The sequence below is a fragment of the Stigmatopora argus genome, chromosome 21 (assembly GCF_051989625.1).
Source record: "Stigmatopora argus isolate UIUO_Sarg chromosome 21, RoL_Sarg_1.0, whole genome shotgun sequence".
Lineage (NCBI taxonomy): Eukaryota > Metazoa > Chordata > Actinopteri > Syngnathiformes > Syngnathidae > Stigmatopora > Stigmatopora argus.
Window position 1 is genome coordinate 13107438 of NC_135407.1, and position 21779 is coordinate 13129216.

At 42.3% G+C, this 21779-nt stretch overlaps 1 protein-coding gene across 2 annotated transcripts in view; it reads left to right on the top strand.

The window, feature by feature from the left end:
• Positions 1-21779, top strand: part of LOC144067255 (thyroid hormone receptor beta-like) — a 66976-nt gene that overhangs the window by 21777 nt on the left and 23420 nt on the right. For both annotated transcript variants that reach the window (XM_077590850.1, XM_077590849.1), the window contains exon 4: positions 12975-13180. In XM_077590850.1, the coding sequence (XP_077446976.1) occupies positions 12975-13180 (206 nt within the window). The remainder of the gene's footprint in view (positions 1-12974; positions 13181-21779) is intronic.

Here is a 21779-nt window from a genome sequence, read left to right on the forward strand (position 1 = left end):
TTATGTGCCTGCGTTTACTCAGCTGACTAACATTTGCCTCCTTCTCTCTCACCTATGCAGTCGCAATTCCACCTCATGGCAAAATATTTTTGAATTTCATATACATAACTTAAAATGATGTTACCCATACTAAGACAAGAACACGGAAAAAAACGCCTTTGATGGCTGTTCGCCAAAACCAATCGGCCGGTGGATTTTGGCGAGAAGGGCAGTGCAGAGGAGGCGATCCTGGCCAAAATTTGAGACTTCTGGGTGACCTTGCTGCACCCAATGTGGAGGATGCCGCTAGTGCTATATAAAAATAGATAATTTTGGGTGGCATCATGGAGACGCAGCGTCCCTTAGCCCAGTGCTTCTCAAGCTGCACAGAAGTAGATAGAAGAGAGAAAAGACTGCAGGGGGTGGTCAACACAACTTAAAATACCATAATCTGCCCTCTACCTCATAATTAGTTAGTAGCCAATACAGGGGAACAATACCTGCAACAATTTCTTAACGGCTAATCAATTGTGTATTAAACGTGTGCGGTCGATTGGTCGCCGGTCTTTTGGTCACCGGTCTTTTGGTCGCGGTCTTTAGGTCGCCCGGAAGTTTGGTCGTCGTCTTTTGGGTCGCCGGTCTTTTTTGTCGCCGGTCTTTTTTGTCGTCGGTCTTTTGGTCGCCTGATCGGCTGCTGCCATCTACTGTCAATTTATTAAATAGCAGATGGTGTTTTTATTGAAGCAGTCCAATGAACCTTCATTCTCTCTGGGAGAACTTGCAATGTTGAAATACTTTAGATTAGATGGTCATTTTTATCAAACAAATAAAAGTATTAGTATACTTTTAGTTAGACAGTAGTATTTAGATTGTTTCAGCAGTATTTAGACTCTAAATACTGTTGAAACGATCTAAATACTGTTGAAACGATTTAAATACTGTTGAAACGGTCTAAATACTGTTGAAACGATCTAAATACTGTTGAAACGATCTAAATATCTAATATCAAAATATCAATAAGAGCACTCATTTAACACATCGGCTGCTGCCATCGACTGTCATAGGCGTCCAATGAACCTTCATTCTCTCTCGGAGAAATAAGAGCACTCATTTAACACACCAGCTGCTGCCATTGACTGTCATTCTAGCTCCAGTATTTGTATTTCATCACTAAGTGCTGATTTTACCGCATTTTAGTCCATTTTTGGCACTTTTGCGAATGGTCGCATATCGTCGCATTTGGTCGCGCCGACTTTTATCGCTGTCTTTGCCCCGGGAAAATCACCCCCAGAGCCCGGTAGTCATGTCTGATAAGCTCGGGTATTTGTATTTCATCAATAAGTGCGTATTTTACCCCGTTTAAGTGACATTTAGGCCCTTTCGCAAATGGTCGTCGCATTTGGTCGCGCCAAGGTTTATAGCTGTCTTTCCCCCGGGAAAATCACCCCCAGAGCCCGGTAGTCATGTCTGATAAGCTCCGGTATTTGTATTTCATCAATAAGTGCGTATTTTACCCCGTTTAAGTGAAATTTAGGCCCTTTCACAAATGGTCGTCGCATTTGGTCGCGCCAAGGTTTATAGCTGTCTTTCCCCCGGGAAAATCACCCCCAATTAATGTCTAAAAAGCTCCAGTATTTGTATTTAATCATTAAATGCTGTTTTAAAAACTATTACTCTGCTTTTGGAACACTTTTCTGGGCATTTTTAACAATTTTTCTACCTTAAGAGAGATTCTCCCATTCATTCTCCCAGAGAGAATGAAGGTTCATTGGACGCCTATGACAGTCGATGGCAGCAGCTGATGTGTTAAATGAGTGCTCTTATTTCTCCCAGAGAGAATGAAGGTTCATTGGACGCCTATGACAGTCGATGGCAGCAGCTGATGTGTTAAATGAGTGCTCTTATTTTTCCCAGAGAGAATGAAGGTTCATTGGACGCCTATGACAGTCGATGGCATTAGCCGATGTGTTAAATGAGTGCTCTTATTGATATTTTTGATATTAGATATTTAGATCGTTTCAACAGTATTTAGATCGTTTCAACAGTATTTAGATCGTTTCGACAGTATTTAAATCGTTTCAACAGTATTTAGATCGTTTCAACAGTATTTAGATCGTTTCGACAGTATTTAAATCGTTTCAACAGTATTTAGATCGTTTCAACAGTATTTAGATCGTTTCAACAGTATTTTAATCGTTTCAACAGTATTTAGATCGTTTCAACAGTATTTAGTCTAAATACTGCTGAAACGATCTAAATACTACTGTCTAACTAAAAGTATACTAATACTTTTATTTGTTTGATAAAAATGACCATCTAATCTAAAGTATTTCAACATTGCAAGTTCTCCCAGAGAGAATGAAGGTTCATTGGACTGCTTCAATAAAAACACCATCTGCTATTTAATCAATTGCAGTGGCGGGCGGTGCACTTTCTGGTAGCGCCTTGAACGTATCAATCCAACCCTCAAAAACTATTTTATGGCTATAAAACCTCTACTGCAGCTACAGCTGCAACACATAAAAAATAATCAATAAATTAATGCACAAAAATGGGGTAAAATCCACTTCCTAGCAGCATTTTGTGATTAAATACAAACACTGGAGCTTAAATACAAATACTGGAGCTTTTCAGACATTAAAACCAGGCCAGGGGGTGATTTTCCCGGGAAAAGACAGCGATGAACGTCAATGGCGTACGGGCAAACATTGCCCGAAAATGGGGTAAAATCCAGCCGAAAACAGCATTTATTGATTAAATACAAATACTGGAGCTTTTTAAACATCAGAACCGGGCCCGGAGTATCATTTCCCCGGTAAAAAGACAGCGATGAACGTCGATACGTCCATATGTGAAATGACAAAAAATGCACTAAAATACTAAAATTGGTTAAAATCCACTTACTAGCATCATTTATTGATTGAATACAAATACTGGAGCTTTTGAGACATTACAACAGGCCGGGGGGGTGATTTTTCCCGGGAAAAGACAGCGATGGACGTCAATGGTGAAACGCCAAAAATTAAACTGGGGTAAAATCCACTTCCTAGCAGCATTTTGTGATTAAATACAAACACTGGAGCTTAAATACAAACACTGGAGCTTTTCAGATATCAGAACTTGGCCCACAATTGAAATATTATTTAGGAATATGAACAGATTTTACTCACCAAAAATCCTTTTTACACAATATCCATCCTCATTTCTTTCTTCCTTCTTTCCTATCGCCATCGAAGCTAATGATGAAAGTCGAGCCTGTCCTGTCATATTTCTGGCATAATCCGTTTTGAAAATGGCTTTAAATCAAAACAACAATATACTATTTGCTTCTGGAGCTAAGTTAGCACACTGAAAGTGCCGCACACACCATATTCCCGGCTGTAACAGGCTTGCTAGCTTCGGAGTTGACCGCCCTTTCTTAATGATGTCCATTTTTTTTCTGGAAAAGTCCGTCTGGAAAATAGCTTTGTGAGAGAAATCTGCAACAGAATCCATTTGTTTTTGCCACTGTCGGCCATGTGGGTGGAGTTTGCGATCTCTGGCTGCTTTGGCCCGCCTACTAGCCAATCATAGTTTGTGAAAGCAATGACATGTCCCAGCCAGCAAAATGCTAACGCCTATGAAAAATCATTGTGGGGTTGCCAACTCGAAATCTGATTGGTTAAAAGCAACAGTCTAGTTTAATGCAGCAGAGCCCGCAAGAACTGATTGTGAAGGCTTTGAGGCAGATCTGATCTGGCAACAAATAATGGCTGAAATGTGATTGGTTAAATGCTTCAATATGAAAACACACATTGGGAAGCAGTGCAACCAGGGGGAAAAGCAATGAAAGGAAGCTAACAGACCATTTGGAATAATAAGTATTGATGGACAAAATATAATATGATTCAGATATTTCTTAGGCCGGCAGAGAAGGCCTTGAAGGCCCTGACGGCCCGCCACTGATAAATTGACAGTAGATGGCAGCAGCCGATCAGGCGACCAAAAGACCGGCGACAAAAAAGACCGGCGACCAATCGACCGTGTACCGTAACAAAGACTCCCAAAAGCCTTCCTCATTTGTTCCCTCAATCATTTGAATCCTTTGAATTATTTCAATCACAGTCTCTAGAGCACGTGTCAAAGTGGCGGCCCGGGGGCAAAATCTGGCCCGCCGCATCATTTTGTGTGGCCCAGGAAAGTAAAACATGAGTGCCGACTTTCTGTTTTAGGATCAATTTAAAATGAAGAGTATAGATGTATATTAAATTTCCTGATTTTCCCCCTTTTAAATCAATAATTGTAATTTTTTAATCATTTTTTTCTGTTTTTAGTTCAAAAATAATTTTGTAAAATCTAAAAATATGTTTTAAAACAAGCTCAAATAAACATTGTTTTAGATCTATAAAAAGCTGAATATTCAGGGCTTTTAATCCAGTTCTTTTAATCCATTTATAAAAAAATCTAATTATATCTAAAATGGTCCGGCCCACGTGAAATCAAGTTGACGTTAAAGCGGCCCGCGAACCAACCCGAGTCTGACACCCTTGCTCTAGAGCAGGGGTCTCAAACTCGCGGCCCGTGGGCCAACTGCAGCCCCCGGGACGATAATTTGCGGCCCCCGTCTTAATATGAAAGATTAATGTTCGTGCGGCCCGCAAGATTGATATGAATGACACTTGTTGTGTTCGGAGCTGAATGAACCAATCACGGTGAGGTATACGGCTCTGGAGGGCGGGACATCGGCCGGGCTGTCCAGTGCCTCGCTCACTCACTCATTCATTCCTCCAATCAGATGGGCGGAGGAGAAGCCGTGAAGCCAATCACTCTGCTCGGCGCGCACAGTCCTCCGCTGCTCTCAGCATAGAACTGAATGAGGCGCTATGAGCCGTGATCCAGCCTGTGTCTGTGTCTGTAGCCATCTCCGTGAGTGAAACTGAAACTTAACAGCAAGTGTGTTAACATGACACTTGAGAAATTCGGAGAACTGCCGTAATCCAATACGATCGGAGAGCGAAAGTGCCCATGCGCCACAGACCCGCGCGACTGAAAGTTAAAGTTCAACCCGAGACTCATTCCAAGTGGAAACACATTACAGAGCCCCAGAGATGTCTCTTTCAAAGCCTGCCATGAAGAGAAAGGTCGGTGATGAGCACAGACAGTTTCAAGAAAAGTGGGGGGTGCAATATTTCTTTGTTGAGCACAGGGGCACCCCGACGTGTCTCATTTGCACTGAAAAGTTGCGGTGCACAAGGAATACAATTTGAAACGTCATTATACTACGAGACATGCTGAGGAGTACAAAAAATACCAGGGAGATAAGAGAGCCAACCAGTCTTAAAACACGTCTTCTGAGGCAACAGGATTTCTTCAAGAAGGCTACCAAAGACAGTAATGCAGCAGTCGAAGCTAGCTACGCCGTTTGTGAGTTAATTGCTAAAGCAGGAAAGCCATTCACAGAAGGTGAATTTATCAAAAACTGCATATTACAGGCTGCACATATTGTCTGTCCAGAAAAGAAAAGTCAGTTCAACCACATCAGCCTTTCTGCTAACACCGTGGCAGAGCGCATTTCTGACCTGTCAAGTGACATTTATGATCAACTGTGTGAGAAAGCATATATTCAGTGGCTTTTGATGAGACCACAGACATCACAGACACTGCCCAGCTCGCAATATATGTCCATGGTGTTGATGACAATTTTGAAGTGATGGAGGAGTTGCTCACAGTAATTCCAATGCATGGCCAGACCACCCGCTAAGGAAATATATCACCAGCTGTGTGATGCCATTGAGAATGTCGGTTTGCCATGGAAGAGCTTTGTTGGAATAACAACCGATGGAGCCCCATCAATGACAGGGAGGAAGAATGGACTGGTAGCACTTGTTCAAAAAAAACTGGAAGAGGAGGGTGTGGAGGAGGCCATAGCTCTGCACTGCATTATCCATCAGCAGGCCCTTTGCAGCAGATGCCTGAAGTTTGACAATGTGATGTCTGTCGTTGTGAAATGCATCAACCAAATCAGATCCAGGGGCTTAAGCACAGACGGTTCCGTGCTTTTTTTTAGAGGAAATGGAGTCAGAATATGGGGATGTGCTCTACTTCACTTCGGTACGTTGGCTCAGCAGGGGAAACGTGTTGAAGAGATTTTTTTAGTTGAGAGCAGAAGTAAAAGACTTCATGGAGATAGACGGGGTTGCTGTTCCTGTGCCAAGTGATCCCAAATGGCTCATGGACTTAGCTTTTCTTGTTGATATCACACATGAGCTTAATGTACTGAACAAGAAGCTACAAGGCCAGGGGCAACTTGGCAGCTGCCCATGACAACGTGAGAGCATTCTGCACTAAACTTGTGTTATGGAAAGCCCAGCTCTCTCAGACAAACCTTTGCCATTTCCCAGCATGCAAGGCTCTCATGGATGCAGGCACACCATCAGTGGTGAGAAGTATGTTGAGGCCATTTTGAAGCTACAGGAGGAATTTGATCAAAGATTTGCAGACTTCAAAACACACAAAGCCACATTTCAAATTTTTGCGGACCCCTTCTCCTTTGATGTGCAAGATGCCCCTCCTGAGCTTCAAATGGAGCTCATTGACCTGCAGTGCAACTCTGCACTCAAAGCACAGTTCAGGGTGGTGAGTGGAGAAACAGACAAGCTTGGGCAATTTTTGAGAGAGTTGACCCCCAGCTTCCTTGAACTTTCCCGAATGTTCAAGCGGACCATGTGCTTTTTTGGGAACACATACTTGTGTGAGAAGCTCTTCTCCACCTTGAACTTCAATAAGTCCAAGTACAGGTCCAGACTTACTGATGAGCATCTTCAAGCTCTACTGAGGGTCTCCACTGCTTCCTCCCTTAAGCCAAATGTGACTCAGCTATGTGAGAAGAAGCACTGCCAGGTCTCTAGCAGCAAGAAATAGGCAAGAGAAGCCGTGTTCAGAATATTTCATGTTCAATGTTCCATTCAAATTCAGAAAGTTAAAGGTTAAAGAGCTGTTAATACAGACATTTGAAACAGAATAAAAATAATCAGTTTTCTCTACTTAGCCAGCCAGTGTATATCTACTGTATGCTCATTATTTTTTTTTATTTTTTTATTACTGATTGATTGATTTTTTATTCATCTTTAAGTTAATTTATTTAGTTCATCATTTTTTGTCAAAAAATAAAGATGTTTGATAACGTTGGAATGTTTTATCAGCGCTTTTCTTGTGGAAATCCTGATGCGGCCCAGTCTCACCCAGACTCTGCCTCTAGCGGCCCCCAGGTAAATTGAGTTTGAGACCCCTGCTCTAGAGTAAGGAGAAGAAAAGGAAGAGAATATTTCTGAGAGTAGTACAGTGCCTTGAAAACGTATTCAGCCTCTTGGAATTATTAACGTTTTATTCCCTCGAAACCTACAAATAAAATATATTGTTTGGGCATCTGAATCATTTCATGCCAATAACTTTGAAAATATGAAACCTTTTTTGTATTGTGGAGCAAAAAAGGCAAAAGAAAAACTTGACCATGCATAAATATTCACCCCTTGAAAGTTATTACTTTCTGGAGCCAACTTTTGCAGCAAAGGATCTACGTGAGTTTGCCACATCTTGCAACTGCGATTTTTGAGTGAGATGTTTTTTGTTTATAAACTCCTGTCAAATAAGAGATTGAAATTCAGGCTTTGATGAGGGCATTCTAAAACAATTAGCTTATTGTCTTTAAACCAATCAAGCGTAGCTTTAGAAATAAAAAAACACAATAATATAGGAAGATTAATATTTTTGCCAGGCAATGTTTGTAGTGTGTAATATATAGAATTTTTGAGTAACTATACTGAGCACAAAACACTTGGATTAAACATTTCGATAAAACAGAACAGTTTATTTTGAAAGTCTGTTTTCATAAATGTGAAAAACATCTTGTGACACAGAACAAACTCACGATTGTCCGCATGCTTCTTCATCACCTTCAGACGTCTGATTCCATCACAATGAGAATGTAAACAACAGGCTCAACACCTGTCCTGAAATGTAGTCAGTTTGCTGGATGTCCGGGCCCGTCCACAAGGAAGCGGCGGGCTAGCCGGTCCACCGGACGATTGGGCCGGTCCACGAGGAAGCAGCAGTGGTCCGGGCTGTTCCACAAGGAAGCGGCGGGCTGGTCGGTCAGCTGGACATCCAGGCCGGTCCACGAGGAAGGGGCAGGATGGCCGGTCCAGCGATCATCCAGGCCATCCCTCGAGGAAGGCACACTCTGGCCGGACCGGCAGTCGTCCGGGCTGACCTATGACGATGTGGTCGGGCGCCACGACTTGAACGGTCTCTGGAGGAGTGACAGCGATGACGCAGGTCGCCTCACCCTGGAAGAACAATGGGTTGCAGTGTGTCTTCCTGGAAGCACATTGAGTCGCATGCTGCCCTGCCTGCGTCGCTGTCCTCCACGTTGTCAGCTTTCTCTCAGTGGGGTCCCCTCTCTGGTGTCGCCACTGCCTACTTCGCGGCTATCCTGGCCTCCGCCAATCTGGCCACCTTCCATATCATGGCTGCAGTCCTGGCCTCTGCCAACACGGCCGCCGCCTGGCCTCTGCCGTCACGACCGCAGTCCTGAACTCCACCGTCATAGCCCTCCACGTTGCGTCCATCCTGGCCTCTGCCATCATGGCCGCACTCTTGAACTCCACCGTCATAGCCCTCCACGTTGCGGCCATCCTGGCCTCCGCCCTCCACGTTGCGGCTATCCTGGCCTCCGCCCTCCACGTTGCGGCCATCCTGGCCTCTGCCTTCCAAATCACGGCCATCCTGGCCTCTGCCATCATGGCCGCAGTACTGGCCTCCGGCGTCATGGCCGCAGCACTGGCCTCCGCCATTATGGCCGCAGTATATATATATATATATATATATATATATATATATATATATATATATATATATATATATATATATATATATATATGTATATATATGTATATATATGTATATATATATGTATGTATATATGTATATATTCAATTCAATTCAATTTATTTGGCAAGAAAAAGCACTAGGCTAAGGGCCATGTAACAAGACACAAGAAATGTGCAACAAAACGCGGTGAAGTCACTGGTTCACGGCCAAAAAGTCATCCAGAGCCCGCTTGAACTGGGCGACCGTCGGCTTCTCGACCACACCCTGCGGAAGCCGGTTCCAAGGACCGGCGATGCGCACTGAAAAAGCAGCCTTCCGCCGATTCAACCGGAACCCGCGAGGGTACAGCTTCCACGGATGACCCCTCAGACCACGATCAGGTGCGGGCGTGAAGAAGAGGTCGCGGGGCACGCTGTAGATGCCGTGGAGGATGTTGTAGGCCAGTATCAGGTCCCCTCGCAGACGCCTAGCCTCAAGGGTCGGCAGGTTGAGTCGCTGGCATCTTTCCTCGTAGGACAATAACCTGAGGCCGCGGACCATCCTCGTTGCAAGCCTCTATCAGTGGCGGGCCATCGGGGCCTTCAAGGCCTTCTCTGCTGGCCTAAGAAATATCTGAATCATATTATATTTTGTCCATCAATACTTATTCCAAATGGTCTGTTAGCTTCTTTTCATTGCTTTTCCCCCTGGTTGCACTGCTTCCAGATTTGTGTTTTCATATTGAAGCATTTAACCAATCACATTTCAGCCGTTATTTGTTGCCAGATCAGATCTGCCTCAAAGCGTTCACAATCAGTTCTGCGGGCTCTGCTGCATTAAACTAGACTGTTGCTTTTAACCAATCAGATTTCGAGTTGGCAACCCCACAATGCTTTTTCATACGCATTGGCATTTTGCTGGCTGGGATACGTCATTGCTTTCACCAACTATGATTGGCTAGTAGGCGGGCTGAAGCCATAGTGAGGCAGCCAGAGATCGCAAACTCCACCGACAATGGCCGACAGAGGCAAAAACAAATGGATACTGTTGCAGATTTGCTCACAAAGCTATTTTCCAGACGGACTTTTCCAGAAAAAAATGGACATCATTAAGAAAGGGCGGTCAACTCCGAAGCTAGCAAGCCTGTTACAGCCAGGAAAATGGTGTGTTTCCGCCACTTTCAGTGCGCTAACTTAGCTGCACAAGCAAATATATTGTTGTGTTGATTTAAAGCCATTTTCAAAACGGACTATGCCGGAAATATGACAGGACAGGCTCGACTTTCATCATTAGCTTCGATGGCAATAGGAAAGAAGGAAGAAAGAGGAGGATGGATATTGTGTACAGTTAAAAATATTTTTGGGTGAGTATAATATTGCTATATTCCTAAATAATATTTCAATTGTGGGCCCGGTTCTCATATCTGAAAAGCTTCAGTGTTTGTATTTAAGCTCCAGTGTTTGTATTTAATCACTAAATGCTGCTAGAATGTGGATTTTACCCCAGTTTAATTTTTGCTGTTTCGCCATTGACGTCCATCGCTGTCTTTTCCCGAGGAAATCACCCCCCTGGCCTGGTTGTAATGTCTCAAAAGCTCCAGTATTTGTATTCAATCAATAAATGCTGCTAAGAAGTCGATTTTACCTAATTTTAGTGCATTTTTTGTCATTTCACGTATGGACGTATCGACGTTGATCGCTGTCTTTTTACCGGGGAAATGATACTCCAGGCCCGGTTCTGATGTCTAAAAAGCTCCAGTATTTGTATCTAATCATTAAATGCTGTTTTCGGCTGGATTTTACCCCATTTTCGGGCAATGTTTGCCCGTACGCCATTGACGTTCATCGCTGTCTTTTCCCGGGAAAATCGCCCCCCTGGCCTGGTTTTAATGTGTGAAAAGCTCCAGTATTTGTATTTAATCATGAAATGCTGCTAGGAAGATGATTTTACCCCATTTTTGTGCATTGATTTATTGATTATTTTTGTGTGTCGCAGCTCTAGCTGCAGTAGAGGTTTTATAGCCATAAAATAGTTTTTGAGGGTTGGATTGATACGTTGAAGGCGCTACGAGAAAATGCACCGACCGCCACTGGTATATATATATATATATATATATATATATATATATATATATATATATATATATATATATATATATATATATATATATATATATATATATATATATATATATATATTTCAGCAACACGCTTATTTATATATTTATTCATATACGGGATGAATAAAGTTATCCAATCCAATACGTAACAAAAAATTAAAAATTTATTCCAGCGTGGAAATCTTGAGGTTCATGTGGTTGCTGTCTAAATGTTTGAAATCACACCGTAAAACCCGCCTATCCCAGTCAACTATGGGCATCAGGAGGGATTAGCCAATTACACAGCCAAAGGAGATGGACAACAATTCACAGATTTCTCCACACATAAACTCAAGTGCTTATTGTAATTTCTCATCTCATCTCATTTTCTGAACCGCTTTATCCTCATTAGGGTCACGAGGGGTGCTGGAGCCTATCCCAGCTGACTCCGGGCCAGAGGCGTGGGCCAGAGTATCGGTGGCCAGCCGATCGCAGGGCACAAGGAGACGGGGAACCATGCACACTCATACCTATATCAAGGGGCAATTTAGAGTGTCCAATCAGCCTACCATGCATGTTTTTGGAATGTGGGTGGAAAGCAACTGTAATTTTATTATTTTTTTCTTCCCAGTGGTAAGTAATTAACATTACATAATTTCTGCATTTTGATTACTACATAATCTCATTAATTGAAAATCATTGCTTCCTACTCTATTTATGTGTATATATATATATATATATATATATATATATATATATATATATATATATATATATATAGCAGTAGCGGGCCGTGAATTTCAAAACGGTGCCTTCAGTTCTATGAATCAATCCAACCCGCAAAAACTATTTTATGGCTATACAACCTTAACTGCAGCTACAGCTGCGACACATATAAAAATCATCAATAATAACCTAACCTCATATAATTGAAATATTATTTAGGAATATAGCCATATTTTACTCACCAAAAATCATTTTTATCTGTACACAAAATCCATCCTCCTTTCTTTCCTCCCTCTTTTCTATCGCCATCGAAGCTACTGCTGAAAGTCCTGTCCTGTTGGATTTCTGGCATACGTTTTTATTCGATTTAATGCTGAAAATGTTTGTTCCCGGTTGTGACAGGCTTGCTTGCTTCGGAGTTGTCCAACCTTTCTTGATGATGTCCAGGTTTTCTTGAAAAGTCCGTCTTGAAAATGGCTTTGACAGTAAATCTGCAAACAAATCAATTTCTTCTCCTCCTTCAGCCATTGCGGGTTGACAAAACCGCTATTAAATCAACACAACAATATATTTGCTTTTGCAGCTCGATCCAGATACAGTTTGGTAGCTCTGGCTAGTCCACTCTATCACTAGCCAATCATAGTTGGTGAAAGCGATGACGTATCCCTACGCCTGTGAGAAGGCCTTGGTGTCGCCAACTCAAATCTGATTGGATAAAGCAAGTTTTATCGATGCTTGTTTTATGCAGCAAAGCCTGCAGAACTGATTGTGAAGGCCTCAAGGCAGATTTCTGACCCTGACAACAAATAGTGGCTGAAATGTGATTGGTTAGATACTTAAATATGAAAACACATCTGGAAGCAGCACAACCAGGAGAAAAGCAATGAAAGGAAGCTGATAGACAATTTGGAATTATTTAATAAGTATACATGGACAAAACACAATTAACATCAGTCTATGATTCAGATATTTCTTTAGAGAAGGCCTTGCAGGCCCTGACGGTCCACCACTGATATACATATATATATATATATATATATATATATATATATATATATATATATATATATATATATATATATATATAAACAGCTCAATATTCCAATTAATGACATTGTGTAGTAATCACATTTTTAAGTATCAGTTGAATCATTTGAATCATGACGTTATATAAATGTAGATCACTGAGCTCTTTGAATACCTCAATCAAGAGGACCACAATGCTATGTCATTGACTAAACATGTTTATTTGAAATGATTTATTCATGTACTTTCCTCCTCATGAGACATCCTGTCCAATCATTTTGCTCCTTCAACTCTGAAGTGGTGTTGGATGAGAGCAAGAGGCTTGCCAAGCGCAAGCTGATTGAGGAAAACCGTGAGCGTCGCCGCAAAGAGGAACAACAAAAAACAGTTTTGGATCTACTCGAACCAACCCAGGAAGAGTGGGAGCTAATTAACATGATCACTGAGGCCCATATGGCAACAAATGCTGAGGGAAATCGCTGGAAGCAGAAGCAGAAATTCTTGGTGAGATTTCTTTCTCCCTCTTATGCCAACAATGCATTTTTGTACTGCAACCTAGAAGCTACCATCATTTGAAATATAATTCCTTATCTTGTTAGGCCATTACATAAATAAAAAGTAATCGTTATGCAACATGCAAAATCCTCTACATGTTCCCCTTAGTTAACCTTTTAGTTGCCCTTAATATTGTTAATGGTACAAAAGTCATTTTGAATGTGTCACTGTTTCACTCCAACTATTAACGCACCATGAAAGTGTGTTGGTGTGAGTCAAGTTTTATTTCACCAGAAATAAGAATATTGAAGCATTTGGAAACAGTCTCTCTACAAGCACAAGGGAGTGTTCTCCGCTCTCCGCATTTTTACAAGGTGTCACAAGCTTCCCACTGACACCCACTCGACCAATGCCCATTGGATTCAAGGGTTCAAGCACAGGTTCCAGCCTTCATCTGTGGAGTTGGCATGTTCTTCCCGTGCTTGCGTGATGTTTCTCCTGTTATTTTGATTTCCTCTTATATCCCAAAACATATATTGTAGTTTGATTTAACACTATAAATTGTCCATAGGTGTGATTGTGTGCGTGAGTTGTTGGGACAGTCTGATCACCTCTCATTGTAAATGGCCCCGAGGTACACACCCCTCAGTTGACAAACAAAGCACAAAAGAAGAATCATTATCACCTGGCCTGACGACGCCCTACCGCTAAGACTGTATTGAACGGACAAAGACTTTCCACCTGGGCACATTCACAGATACACCAAGTACTGCATGGCTATGGTCTCTGCAGAGAAGACCATCTAGGTGTACCCAAATGGAAACCGTGGATGATCAACCAGGTCCATGTACTCCTCCAGGCCTGTGATGCCACAGGGCATTCTCACTATACAGCGCAGCTCACGCCAACCTGAGGCCACCAAACTACAACTAGACAACCCCCCAAACAATGTGGCAGAGCATACAGTCCCTCAACAACTACAAGGGCTGTGCTGTAAATTCTGTGGAATCAGGTGCAGCTCTGACAGAGGAGCCAAACAACTTCTCTGGCCGCTTTGAGTCCCAAGCCTAGCACTCATTCACTCCACCTCAACTTCCACTGCATCCCACACCAAACCTCTGAAACCACCCCATCCAACATGGAGGTAATGGATGTGAGACATGTGCTGCGTGCTGTCAACTCCAAAATAGAAAAAAGGAATGGATGGAATAGCAGAGAAAATAATCAAGGAATGTAGTGATCACCTAGCACCAGTCTTCTTTCAAGCCACCATCCCAGCCTGCCTAAAATCGGCCACCATCATACGAGTGCACAAGAAGTCACCCGGAAGCCATCTGGACGACTTCTTCCACTCAGTAGCACTCACACCAAAGCATCATAAAGTACTCAAAACTGATACTGAAAGACATCAAAGCATGTCTCCCCCTCATCCACAACACACATCAGTTTGTATTCCGGTCGAATAGACCCACTGAAGAAACAATAACCACCACCCTGCATGCTGCACTGAGGCACCTTGAGAAAAGGGAGCTACAATAATACCTTGAGATACGAGCTTAATGCATTCTGGGACCCGAGCTTGTGTCAATTCACCCGTATCTCAAATCAATTTTTCCAATAAAATAACTCAATACAAATTTATCTGTTCCCACCCTCTGAAAAAAAACTTAAAAGCAGGATATTACAATGGAAAAACATGATTTTAGATATTCAAATTCACCACCTACGATCACAAAGTAACGAATACCTATCTAGTGGTTATGATCTGCAATATGATATGATGTTATTATGTAGTTTTGTATGGCAGACTTTAGTGGCTAACGGTGATGTGTGCAGAGAAGGATGGAGAGAGAAAGAGCAGGAAAGAGACTTGACGGCAAAAGGTTCGGTATGCTACACTTTTGTGACACCACGTAACATAACATAAACTCAATTTAAATGAAGTTAGCTTATTATACACACTGGAAAATGGATGTAACTTTGTTGTGCTATAACGGAGGTTTCGAGTTGGAACTTGCTTTGTCCCCATGCTTCACCACCGAGTGTATCCCAGTTCATTTTTAAAGTTATCAAACCAGCCATGACTCGCTTTGAAGGATTCCGCTGGTGTCGAAGTCTCCCCTTTCTCAACTGCTTACTTTACTTTTACTTAGTCCTTGTAGATTCCACTGGCCTTTTTGCAGATGATGATCTCAGTCACGCTATCTCCCATGAACTGTTTCTCCTTCATCCATATAAAAAGAAGCCTCTCCATCTCGCCATGAATACTACTACGCAGCTTGAAAAGGACTACTTCGCGGTCGCAGCAAGAACCGTCTCGTATGATCTCATCTCAAGTTTGTCTTGTATCTCAGGGCAATAATTTGCTCAGGATTTTCCTTGCATCTCAATTTTCTCATATGTTGGGACACTCGTATGTCAAGGTATTTATTACTGTATGTCAGAAATATATATATATATATATATATATATATATATATATATATATATATATATATATATCCATATATTGATGGATTAATTATTAATACAATTTAATTAACATGGAAGACATCTTTAAACATACACTGGTTACAACTTGCAAGGAGAAATCACTCATAACTCGCCTTCGTTCAAGAGGATTCTGACGAGCGGCATTCTCATCTCCATTTAGTCGCGACATACTCAAAACATTTAATGTAATCTGATTCAAAACAATTGCATAAGCTAACCGAATAACGCCATTAAGGTAAAAAAACAACTGCTCATATTAGATCGAAACCAAAACACCTGCGTAAGAATTTGCAGTACAAGCATAATAATTTCTTTATAAGGTAAACTGCCGGCGTCCCAGTCAAAGCAATTTATGAGTCCTTCACAGATCTTCATTGCGAACTTGCATCTGGGTGTCTGGGTTGTGAGGTGTATCTCCCAGTACTTCGAGTTTGCCCCAGTCTCAAATTAAAGACACTCTTATACAAAAGTAATTAAAATGCATACATCTATAATATTATCCAGAATAACCCCAACATATATATACACATACATACATACATACATACATACAGTGGTACCTCGTCATACGACCTCTCGTCATACAATATTCTCGTCTTACGACGGAAATTTCGATTGAATAATTCGCCCGTGATGTGGTCAAAATTTCGTGATGCGACCAAGCCAGGTGGCCATGGCACTGTCTTTTTTGCATCTCTTTCGTGTATAAAATATGTCTGCGAGCACTGGGCGGACTTTGCATTTCCACACCCGTTTTTTCCCCCCACATTGGCATACCTGTCAACCTGGGCCAATTCCTCCCCGTATTAATGATTGGAATTCCCCGTATTAAGCAATAGAAAACCGTACAAACGCAACGCGGCACATATTTACTCACATAGGGTGCACGTAAAAGTGTTATGGTCGCGCCGCGTTGTCGTGACGCGACCGTGAATGTATTCGGACCCAAGCGCTATGACTCATAGCTGCTTAAATAACGAAACAGGAAATGATTTAATCATTTTACCTGTTTCGTGTGAAAGGGGAATGCGTGTGCGCATATCATGCTTAAAGCATGACAATATTAGCGGTTGACGATGACGTTTTCGTCTGCTACCAGTGACCGAGACGATCCGGATTAGAGCCGAAATGCGTAAAACGAGATCCGTTTGACAAAAAACGTACTTAAAAAAAAATCCCGTACAAAAGTTGTTATACGGCGTACACAATTTGAAATGATCAAAAAACGTATAAAATACGGGAAAAACGTATAAGTTGACAGGTATGCATTGGTCTACATTTATATACCAGGTAAAAAACAATGAATCGAGTTTTTCAAAGAAAAGATCTGTAATATACACTCGGTAATCAGACACGGGGAAGCGGCAAGTTCCAAACAACTCTTGTTTTGTTCGTTTACGAGTGCCGTGCGCGAAATGCGTCTAATTTTACTTCTATTAAACACATTTATTACTATTAAACCACTCGTTATTTATTACTTTGTCAATACATGGCGAATTAGGAGAAATAAAACATGTTTTACACGAGTGCGTCGTTGCCGTGGATAAAGTCCCCCCAAACAACTCCCCCCGCCTCCGTGTGTGTCGTTGCTTTCCCCTCCGCGAAATGCGTCTAATTTTACTTCTATTAAACACATTTTATTACTATTAAACCACTCGTTATTTATTACTTTGTCAATATTGGTGAATTAGAAGAAATAAAACATTTTTTTCCAATACAATATCCTGCTTTTTTCAGAGGGTTGGAACGAATTAATTTGTTTTCCATTCATTTCAATGGGAAACGTCCGCTCGAGTTACGAGAATCTTATCATATATATATATATATATATATATATATATATATATATATATATATATATATATATATATATATATATCCTGTGTCTGTATTCTCACCCTCTTGCTACTGTGACAGTGAAATTTCTCGAATACGGGATGAATAAAGTTATCTAATCTCATCCAAATTGGCCAATCTGGGGCTCCCACTGTTATGGGTTTCAGGCTAGGGACCCCGAAGCAGGCATAACGACAGCTTTACTGGTGATGATGTCTCTTTATTGCAATTCACCCTGACAGAGCGAAGGCACGAGTGTGAAGTGTAGGCAGGCCAGGGAGGTTGTGAGATGATCACAGAAGGGAACGAGACGGCCCACAGAGTTGAGGTCCTTAGACTGGTGCGCCTTCAACAATTTGGTGCTGAACATTTCCAAAACAACAGAATTTATCCTGGACTTCAGACAGAACAAAGACACTCCTGCCCCCATTTATATCAACGAATGCATTGAGTGAGTCTATCAAATTTCTGCCAGTCCATATTTCTGCTGACGTCTCTTGGGCAACAAAAACCACAGAACTGGTCAAGAAGGCTCAGCAGAAGTTACATTTCCTAAAAATACACAGGAAGGAGAAATATAACTGGGATTCTTCAAGCCAGTTATTCACGCTCATCTTTGCATCTGTGAGTTCCTGTGCAGCATGTTTTTGTCTTTCGCATGGACATATTGAACAGCATCATCGGCATACATTTGGCAGGTGACAATCGAAGGACAACAGCTTGGCAGAACATTTATGCAAAGACTGAAGAGCAGTAGACCTAGCACTGACACCTGCGGTACCCCAAGACTGTTATTTCTCGAAGTAGATTTTGTATTTTGTATCCTGATGCACTGTGATCTTACAAATAAATAATATTCAATCCAATTTAGCGTCCTTGGTGAGAAATTAAAATTAGAAATTTTAGTCAGCAGTATCTGGTGGTTGATTGAATTAGATTGGATTGGAATTGGAACTTTATTTCATCCCGTATTCGGAAAATTTCCTTGGTTGCAGTAGCAAGCACAGACCAAGCCACGCGACTGGGTGGCGTCAAGCTGCAAAGCTCGCAAAACAATAAAGCAAAAAGCACAAAGTAAAAGGCAAAGTATTTGGGAAGCATTAAGAAATATTAAAATGCAATTTAAAAAAAATAGAAAAGCAGCAAAAACACAAAACGAGCAAGAGCGGACGGAGCTACCGCTACCGGCTGCCACTTGAGTGGCGCCATCTTGGTTGCAGTAGCAAAAGCGGATACAGACAGAAGAAAAATACATTGTAGAGTTAGATCGAACTAGTACCACACACAGGAAGACTTCCACAAGGTGGGGAACTTCTGCAGACTGAGACCAAGGTTGAAAATATGCAGAATCATTCTTCCAAGCTTATCCGCACAGTCCCTCAGTAGTCTGGAGCTGAAGAATCAACAGCAACAGAGTAAAACACTTCAGATACTCCGTTTCTGGCCTGGAAAGCGCTGACAGCTCTTCCATCTTACCGGGGAGGATCTCACCTTCCCCATATTAATAGATGGAATGTTTGGACTGAAGCGTCACTTCTTCTCCAGACAGGCACTTTTGTCCAGCTCCGGATTTCCAGTGGCATCAAGGTGTTGCTCTTTCTGATGCGTAGTGTTCACACCTGATCCCATGTGTAAGACAGCGGAGGCATGGCTGAATGGTTCCAATAAGGAACAGCAGAAAGAAACCACGCTAATAGAACAAAGAAAGTTGTAAAAACATTAAAGTAAAAAGTATAAAGTACAAAGTAAAGTAAAGTGTCAAATGTCTTTTTGAGATCAAGGAAAACTGCACGAATGATTTTATAATAATAATAATAATAAGGAAAACTGCACGAATGATTTTTTAATAATAATAATAATAATCGGACATAGGCCATGTCGTCATTACCACAACACAAAAACCTACTTGTCATCACACGCAGAAACTGCGTGTGACGAAATTGATGGTGCTTCTCCATAAGCTACGTTTAATCGGCAAAAGACCTAAATAAGTGTAAGTTACGGACTTGTAATTTGTCATTCCGCTGTTGTGGATACAGGTCGCTTACCTCTCGATTACCGCACACTGTCTGCCACTTACCTTCCTTCAAGTCAGCTAGTAGGAGGCAGATCACCAACCAAACATCTATTCATATGCCGCAGAAGGGAATGTGTGGTATGTTAGCGCGAGTTTAGATGTCTGATGGATGTGGGGAAAAAACTGTCCTTAAGCCTATTTGTCCGAGCTTTGTGGGACCTATAGCTTCTGCCAGAGGGCAGCAGCTGGAACAGATTGTGACCAGGGTGGTAAGGGTCCCCTATGATGTTCTTGGCTCTGCTGAGGTAACGCGGGCTGGCAATGTCTTCAAGTGAGGGCAGAGAGCAGCCGACAATCCTCTGGGCAGTGTTAATCACTTTCTGCATGGCCTTTTTGTCTGCCGCCGTGCTTCCAGCGTACCACACTGTGATGCCGTACGCCAGGATGCTCTCTACAGTGGTTCTATAGAAGGTTCTCAGAAGATTGGAGCCCAAGTTGTTCTTCCTAAGTACCCTGAGGAAATGGAGTCGTGTCTGAGCCTTCTTCACCACTGCCGTGGTGTTTGTAGACCATGAGAGCTTGTCCGTGACGTGGACCCCCAGGAATTTAAAGGACTGGAACCTGTCTACACATACTCCATTTATGAGGAGTGGGGCCAGATCTGTGCCGTGTTTGCGAAAGTCCAAAATTATTTCTTTAGTTTTCGTGGTGTTCAGTGTGAGATTGTTCACCGAGCACCACGAAGACAAATTGTTGACCTCATCTCTGTAAGCCGACTCATCCCCTCCTGAGATGAGTCCGACCACAGTGGTGTCGTCAGCGAATTTGATGATGGCGTTAGACTGGTGGGTGGGTGTACAGTCGTAGGTGTACAGGGAGTACAGAAGAGGACTCAGTACACAGCCTTGAGGGGAGCCAGTGCTTAGTGTAATGGAGGAAGAGAGGTGGGGACCAAGTCTAACAGTCTGTGGTCGGTTGGTCAAGAAGTCCTTTATCCAGCAGCAGATTGAAGAGGATAGTCCAAGGTGGGAGAGTTTGTCAGTCAGAATGTCCGGTTTTATGGTATTGAAGGCTGAGCTGTAGTCAATGAAGAGCATCCTCACGTAGTTCCCAGGGTGTTCCAGATGGCTCAGTGCTGTATGAAGAGCAATGGCAATAGCATCATCAGTGGACCTGTTTGCTCTATAAGCAAACTGGTGAGGGTCAATTGAGGGAGAGATTGTATTCCTGATATGGCGGGCTACCAACTTTTCAAAGCACTTCATGATCACAGGCGTGAGGGCAACAGGCCTATAATCATTCATGCTGCCAATGGTTGGCTTTTTGGGGACAGGGATGATGGTGGCAGATTTCAGACAAGATGGAATGATGGATAGTTGCAGGGAACAATTGAAAATATTTGTGAAGACTCCAGCCAGCTGGTCAGCACAGGCTTTGAGCACCTTCCCAGGTACTCCGTCTGGGCCCGCAGCCTTCCTGGTGTTCACAGACCGCATTACCAGTCTCACTTCCTGTTCCCGGAACGTCAGTGTATTGCTGCAGGGTGGTGGTGGGGGTGTTGAGACTGGGTCTGATTTGTCAGTCTCAAAGCGGGCAAAGAAACGGTTCAAATTCTCCGCTAGTGAGGCATCTGCGTTAACAGACATATTATTGTTATTGTAGTTGGTAATATGTCGTATTCCTTGCCACATCTTCTTTGGGTTATTTTCTGTGAAGTGCTCCTCAATTTTTTTGGTATATGCTGCCTTGGCCTTTTTAATGCCTCTTTTCAGCTCAGCTCTGGCAGCGCTATATTTTATCTTGTCCCCTGATCTAAAGGCGGAATTACGGCATTTGATGAGTGCCTGTGTCTCATTGGTCATCCAGGGTTTTTGGTTAGGAAAAACCCGTATTCGTTTATCTATAGTGACGTTGTCGATGCAGTTTTTTATGTAAGAAAGTACAGAGTCCGTGTAGTCCTGGAGGTTGTCGTGTACAAAGGCAGAGTTTTCTAGAAAAGAAAACCACTGTCTCAGGAGATTGGTGTTTTCTAAAGCCAAATGGCAGCCTGTTCAGTTGTTAATGTGACCCAATATTTGCTCCGGTACCTTTTCCAAGACTTTTTAGATGGCTGGAAGGATGTTTATAGGTCTGTAGTTGGTATAGCGGGGTTCCCTGATTTCAGGCCCGGTGTTATGACTGAGCACTTCCAAGGTTCAAGAAAGAGACTCGTTTATGAGTTTGTTTACAATAGTGGTTAATGGTGCTATGAGAGATTCTTTG